The sequence below is a fragment of the Clarias gariepinus genome, chromosome 14, assembly GCF_024256425.1.
Source record: "Clarias gariepinus isolate MV-2021 ecotype Netherlands chromosome 14, CGAR_prim_01v2, whole genome shotgun sequence".
Taxonomy (NCBI): domain Eukaryota; kingdom Metazoa; phylum Chordata; class Actinopteri; order Siluriformes; family Clariidae; genus Clarias; species Clarias gariepinus.
This window is the reverse complement of record NC_071113.1, coordinates 21,585,466-21,593,005: the sequence shown is the minus strand read 5'-3', so window position 1 is coordinate 21,593,005 and position 7,540 is coordinate 21,585,466. Positions and strand designations below refer to the sequence as shown.

Sequence of the window (7,540 nt, the reverse complement as noted above, 5' to 3'; positions counted from 1 at the left end):
TAAAATCTGTGCCAAGCTTATATGTGCGGACCGCATGGTGTGTCGACCCCTACCCGGGAGCAGCAGAAAAACCAACATCAAATCCTTCTGCAAGTTACCTATTCATTCACTCATTATTTATACGGCTTTAACCTGTATAAAGGGTGTGGGGGTCCTGAAGACCATCCCAGAAGACTTAGGGCATGAGGTGGTACATCCTGGAAGGGGTGCCAATTCATCGCAGACGCACAGACACACTATGGGCAAATTGGGACTCTTATTAACCTAATCTGTATGTCTTTGGACTGTGGGAGGAAACTGGAGGAAACTCATCAAGTACTCATCATATAAGCCTCCGTGCCACCTTGTATGAGACATGACGTTAAAAAATGACAACACGATGACACAGCATTTTTAATGCATATTAGATGCTTTACGTAATGTTCAATACCTTAAAACCTGTAAGAAATATAACTGCTTGAGACAAATCAGACGATAAACAATAGTCCTATTAAACCAAATCTACATCCTACCTTTGATTTGCATATACATTATTTTATTTTCTTTACAGATTTATTTTAAAATGCAGAAAGTAAAAGTAGAGATTCCCTAGGGCAAATATTACGCAGGTAAAAAGAAGTCCTCCAGTTACCTATAAACTTGAGATTAAACTTGAGAACAGAAATACTCGCCTTTAAATTGGTATCCATTAAGTATTAAATGTACAGAGCTTGTATTAGCTCACATAAAAAAAAAAACTCTCTCTTTTAAAAAAAAAAATGTTGTTGTCTGATAGCAGCTTTACTCCAAACACCTGTTACGCTATTAGGCGCGTCTCAAAGGAAAAGCAAGTCGTGCAATTATACATAATAGACAGCAGGTGGCGCTTCAAACGCTACACTCTATTGTGGTTAGGTAAACCAGAAATGTACTTAAGTACAATACTTAAAGTAAATGATCTCAACAACCTTCCAGCTCTGGGTGCAAAGCAACAATGCTTGAGCACTAAGCCACAGTGTGGCCTCATTTCCAAGTCGTTACAGTACGAGTAACACAATAACGTTTTGGGACGAGCGCATTAATATTGTATGAACCTGTAATTTGCCTTGCAACCGGAACTACAGTACTGTTATTATTGGATGGAACATGTCCTGACCAATCAGATTCGAGAGTTTACCCTACAGCTGCCGCCACCGCTCGTGACGTCACCTAAATTCCCGCCTGCCTTTTCCAGACCAATCAGACGAGAGGACAGAATTTAATTCCCGCCTTTTTATAGATTTTGCCCAATGGTCGCCCTTGTACAGTTTCCTACGCATGAAAAACACAGTCCAGCCCTGAAGAATGTGTAACATGGCCGTCAGGAGAGAGCGCAGTACACAGGTTTGGGGACACATCTGCGGCTTGAGTTCAGCTGTGAGACGGACGGATGATACCGTTGATGCATGATGTAACTGCCCTGTTCTGTAAGTTTACACTGTTCGGAGGAGTCGTTATTACCGAGCGCAGCACTGATTAGTAGGAACGTTACAACCCCTGGAGCAAGGAGGAGGAAGAAGGAACTGTTCGGATCGTTTACGGTTTTTGTACGAATGTGATCGCTGGTTAGGACGATGTCAAGTCGTTTCTTTTAAGTGCAACTTTTAATCGTCTGTGGCTGTATTGTAACAGTGCGTTAGTGATCTAACAGCACAGGTTGTCCATCTCTAACTCCACATGCTGTGTGTTAACCTGGAATCTGTTAGATCCACAGCTGGACAGATGTTTATAGGATTTTTTTTTTTTTTAGGTATCTAATTTTGTATAAGCATGCTGTAACCTGTAGCTAGCTATATAGACAAGTCAGGACAAGTTAGTGGAGAATGTCAATGCATACAGTACAGCTCTGAGCTTTACATCATGTCTGTGTGCATGCACTTTATCTTTGTCTACTTCATTTAAAGTCATGCGAATAAATGCGTGCATTAATAGTTGTGTAATACTTGTGATTTGCATGAAAAAGGAGATTAGATTTTTGTGCTCTGAGGGTGCACCTGGTATCGAAACAACTCACGTAAGAGCGTAAATGGAAGCGTTTCGATTTACGCGAATAAAAATCCGGACCGATACTCTTAGGAAGGTGAAAGTTACTTAAAGGAAATCTTTACTGGTGATGAGACTCACTACGAGTCTAAGCGTAAAATGCAGAGGATGGAACGGAAACATCCTCAAACGTCGACTAAGAAAAAGTTCACAAGTCAACCATCAGCTGGAAAATTCATCAATGCTTACCACGCTGAACATTCATCAGGAAAATGGTTCACCAATCAACAGTGCTCGTTACAGTGAGACGCTTATCGAAGAGCCGAAGCCTAAACTTCGGATTATGATGATCTCGATCCTCCCTATAGTCAGACTTTCACCTGTTTAGTCCCTTGAAAGCAGCCCTATGAGGATGAAGATTCACTTCTGATGAAGAACTGAACAGCAGTGCATTTGTGGCTCACAGCTCAGCTTAAAACATTTTTTAATAAGGGAATACAAAATCTTGTTGACAGATGGACAAAGTGTATTGAAAAGCAGATATACGTAAAGAGATTACATGGAAAAAGTGGTGTTTTTGTCTTTCAGAAAAGTTAATTAAACCCTGTGTAAGGATCTATTTAATCTTAGCTCTGTTTAGGCATTTAGCAGACGCTCTCATCCTCTTTCATCCACTTCAAAGTTGTTTCGTAAGTCGCTCTGAATGAGAGCGTCCGCCAAATGCTTAAATGTAAAGTAAAACAAAATCTTCAGCAAGAGTGCGGATAATTTTTGACTGACTCTTTTAGTTACGAAATAGCCTTTCCTTATATTGCCTCATTTTTCTCGGGTAGCTCATCATTTCTCAGTAATCGCTTGTTACTGGTTTGTTTAAAAAAAAAAAAAAGGCCCATCATTACACAATATAAAATATCACTTTAATACAAATTTTGTGAGTGCGCAGCAGGAGATGAGTAGTATTGTACTGCTCCACTGTGAAGCAACATTTAAACATGGCATAGAATCACCATGGACCTTTCGATACAATGTCATCACGATACCTGGGTGTTGATTTGATTGTATTGCGATCATGTTTTCACAAATATTCCGATTCAATGTTTTTTTCCCCCAGATTTTCTTAGAATTTTGACCAAACGTGGCAGATAATTTGCACCCAACACACAGGATGGCTGGCAGTGTGTGAATAGTATAGAGCACGCTACCTTTAGGATTATAGAGAAACTGCAACATTTTACCATCTTAAATGTAAACATGTATAAGTTGCATGGAATCTGATATTTTGCGTTGACTTTGGCCTAACGGAGGTAAAGAATTATCTTAATTCCATGAAGATGTCTCTCTCATGGTTTGGACTTCTCATATAGCCTGAGTGTTAAAATGGGGATCAATCAAAAGATGGATCTGTGCATTACTATTATAAAGTGCATATGGAAATATTTGCTTTGTAAAGCATATCATTTTAAAACCTTTTATTACATTTCATAGCATTTTAATCTTTAAAAGTTTAGAGACGAACAGAATTTTATGTCATTCTGTCTTCTTTTTTCCCTTCCACAGACTAGTGCTATCGGTCCATGAGGATAATTCTGGCTGATCAGACTGATATATAATATTGGAAGCAGAACTGTTTCTCCTCTCACACTGGCAGTACTGTTAGGATTAGTGCTTAGGCCCCGGAGGACGTGTTTACCTGGGGCGGGACGAGACTCCGCCCTGACGACCGGCGTCGTGTCTCCTCGCAGAGCATGGTGAGAGCGCACGCATCACCATGGAGCTGCACAATAAGATGCAGGTGAGTACCTGAGCCGTCTTCACTCTGGGGATAAGCAGAGCACATGATGGATTTGCATTCGTTTTTATATTCATTTATTCGCTTTTATTCAAAAGGCTGAGCTGATAAAGGTTCAGGGCACACAGACCCGGCAGTGACAGCTTGGCTGTACTCTGATTCAGCTCGCAAGTTTCTGATCTGTAATCCAGAGCCTGGACTGGGACGCACCGCTGCACATTTGATATGCTGCCTGATTATACATTTTTATCTAATAGAGCGTTTCACAGCGCCAACTTTGTCTTATGTATGCTGGTCTTCCATGCTCTGTTAACATTTCATTACTTATTGTCCATACTCCATACTGAACGTTTAGAAAAGACGGCAAAAGCACAAACTGCACCTCCAGGATCCGGGTTCGATTCCTGCCTCGGGTCTGTAGTGCATGGATATTGCGTGTTCTCTCCGTGCTTGGTGGGTTTCCTCCTTGTGCTCCAGGTTCCTCCCACAGTCCAAAGAAATGCAGTTTACGCTAATTGGTGTTCCCAAATTGCCCATAATGTGTGTGTGTACCCTGCAACGGATTGCCACCCCATCTAGCGGAAATAGGCTCCTGGCCTTCTGCAATTTTCTATACAAGATACAGCAGTAGAGACGATAAGTGAGGGAGCATGTTGATCCAAATCACATCATCTACCAGAAGTGATCATGTTTAGCCTGTATATGCAGTCTGAAGAAATGAGAGATTGCAGTTTGGGTGGTAATAAAAGACGATGCTCGCATCCTTGGTTAGTGTTTCAGCTCTGAGATAAAGTATTATGATTACATTGTAAATAAGTCCTAATTTGCATGTTTAAATTTAAGTATTTGGCAGATGCTCTTATCCAGAGCGACTCACATTTTCATCTCATTATACTGTACGTCTGAGCACTTGGTCGTGGTTTGAACCTGGGACCGACTGGACGGTAACCCAATGCATTTGTTTGAGGTTGATCAAAATGACTGAGAGTTTAACGAATGCAAATAGATGTTTCAGTGGGGGACTTGGATAGTAAGTAACAATATTAAACAATGTGTTATTTGACGAATTAATCAGTAATGGTTTAAAATCAGTCACTGTTTTTAAGCAAAATATTTTCAATATAATCTACTGCATATTGCATAAAAATGTTTGATGCTGTGCTAGGCAGTAGGTTTATTTACATCAACCCTAGTATTTCACTAATAATGGGAATAAACACGCGTCATGTAAACACCTCAGTCAGAACCGTCTGACCCGATCCGGCCCGGTCTGAAAGACTTTTCTATCAGAATGAGAGGGAGGGTATTAACCTTAGATAATTCATTTAATAGGAAAATGTTAGCCAGGAAAACACTTGATCTGGTCATTTCTTCCTTGCTGAAATATAAAATAATAATTCTGCACGTTTACCCCATGTGGGGGTAACATTATGTGACATGGCAAGTTTCCGGGAGAGAAATTTAACTTTCCTTCTTGATTGGTAAACTCATTGAGAAGAATCAACTCTTTCTCACCTGTTTACTTCAGATTTCATTCCACCTGGTCTCTGGCTAAGAAAGAGGCACTAATTGGCTAACGTTTCACACATAATGAAGCATTTAACCAATCACAGATGAGACTGAATTCTTGTAACCATTCGTAACACAGAAGGTGGGATTTATCAGATTTAGCATGGAGGTATTCCCAATGTATGAACTTGTTCTGTTCCTGGGGCGCGTTTGTAAGTGTGATTTGTTCATAAGTCAGACAAAGTGTATTATACGCCTTAGACTTGAATATACAATGTAAAGTATACCAGTTCACTTGACTAAATCTGTCCCCTTTCCGCACACTAATGTTATGTGGCCAGAAACTGTAATCATGCCCAAGGAAATGAATCTCACAGTGAAATATCTCTGCGTGTTTAATTTGTGAGTAAGCACCATTTTGTCTCTGAGCTGTTTTCCACTGTATTGGACTGTGAACTCTGTTTTGTTGAGGATTTTCCGAAATTAGAACTATTTACCATCAGGACAGCTTTACAGGACAACCATTTTCTATCATCGTGCTTTCGGACTGATTCATGGAAACTGTTGAGGCCGACTTAATCCTCCTGCACCCCCACATGCACACACACATACAATATACTGGACACTAGGCGTTTTATACATTCACTTGTACGCTAAAAAATTTTATATGTAATTGTAAATATTGATATCTGATGCACTGCGATGTCTCTTTTTTGTATAATACACGTGAGCTAGTTCTGTGGTTAAGCCGAAAGTAGAACCGCGGTCCATTCTAATTTGCGGAAATTTGTAACTCGAATGTTCGTAAGCTGGGGACTACCTGTACTTTTTCTTCTTCTGTGATATTTCACACAGATTAAAAGCTTCACAGCGGGCAAAAAGATTTTATGCATTCAAAAAAGTTCTATTCTGATTAAATTACATTGAGCATGTAAACGCACTTCAGATCCATCCATGTAAAGTGTTAAGTTAGAATCTCTAATCAGAATTCAATCAAATATTGCCCTTGTAAAAGTGGCTAGTGTAGGAGAGAGATGCTTCTCACCGATTGGAGTTAAGCTGAAGTTAAGCTGGTATAATGCTGATTGCTTTCTGAGCTGTGAGAACCTCTATAGCAGTAACGGTGCTTTTCAGCTTGACACCTTTCAGGGCTGCGACTGGGACGCACGGGTCATCCGAGTATGCCACCTGTCCCTGGGTTGCTTTCCAGCTCACAGAGCCGCCGCTAAGACAGCAAAGTGCTGCGTGTGCTGAAACGGATGAATGTTTGCGATGCAGAGCCAGGCTTAAGGCCACCTATTTATTGGCCTAAGCTTTTCTTTTTTTCGCAATCTCTGCATCTTTTTGTTCACCCTAAAAGCTTCTCACTGATTTATGTGCAAGGTGGGTAAACTTTATGACACGCCAGATGTGTCGCTACTTACAAGGCCGATTCATTATTCTGTCCGATTGATTTTTTTTTTTTATTATTATTGTTTTTTTTTATAATGGTTTTATATTACGCGAGCACTGCACGCTTGTGGAATACTATCTGCTGTTGAGTGAAGAGTGTAAGTTTTGCAGAGATCTGTTGGCTGGACCTCACCGTCTGGATGCTGATACAGCAGCATACATTATCCAGCAGCTCCTGCTTTGTCCGACACCCTGTCCTGACCTACTCGCGCACGCTCCACACACACAGTGTCGCAGTGGCTTAACAGCCTCACACACACACGGACTTGGCCATGATCCTGAAAGATGCGGTTCGGTTTCGGAAGGATTATGTGAGTAGGATGTGTGTTAGAAGAACCAGGATGCTAAGATCCTGTAGAAAAGTGTACTATTTGAAGCAGAGCACTTATTCAACCTTAGGTGCTTTAAAAAAATTTATATATTTTTTTAGTGATGAAATGCCTGGTAAAATTGTTCATTATTGGAAAAAAACCCCAAAGATTTAGCGATGTTGTGAGGAGCTTAGACGGGCAGCAAACCTGCAGATGTGTGCACATCCTCGCTCAGCGCGGGGGCTGTAACTCAGTCTCTCTCCAGCTGCTGTGGGAAACTGTTGGGTTTATTTATAGACGGTTGCTCCTTGGCTCCAGTGCGGGCATGGCTAACACACAAGTGGGAGTGAGATTACAAAGGGCCGCAAGAGGATACTGTGGGAACACGCTCTCCTCTTCTTGCCCTTATCAGGCAGTTATGAATACTGAAACTACTTCTCCTTCTTCTGTTCTCTTTGCTTTTTTCTTTTTTTGACCG

General features: G+C 40.9%; 1 protein-coding gene across 2 annotated transcripts in view; it reads left to right on the top strand.

Annotated features, from left to right (window-relative positions):
* The first annotated feature begins 1,322 nt into the window (after nucleotides 1-1,322).
* Nucleotides 1,323-7,540, top strand: part of tmem94 (transmembrane protein 94) — a 28,842-nt gene continuing 22,624 nt past the window's right edge. For both annotated transcript variants that reach the window (XM_053510941.1, XM_053510940.1), the window contains exons 1-2: nucleotides 1,323-1,445; nucleotides 3,559-3,793. In XM_053510941.1, the coding sequence (XP_053366916.1) occupies nucleotides 3,770-3,793 (24 nt within the window). In that variant the 5' untranslated portion in view covers nucleotides 1,323-1,445; nucleotides 3,559-3,769. The remainder of the gene's footprint in view (nucleotides 1,446-3,558; nucleotides 3,794-7,540) is intronic.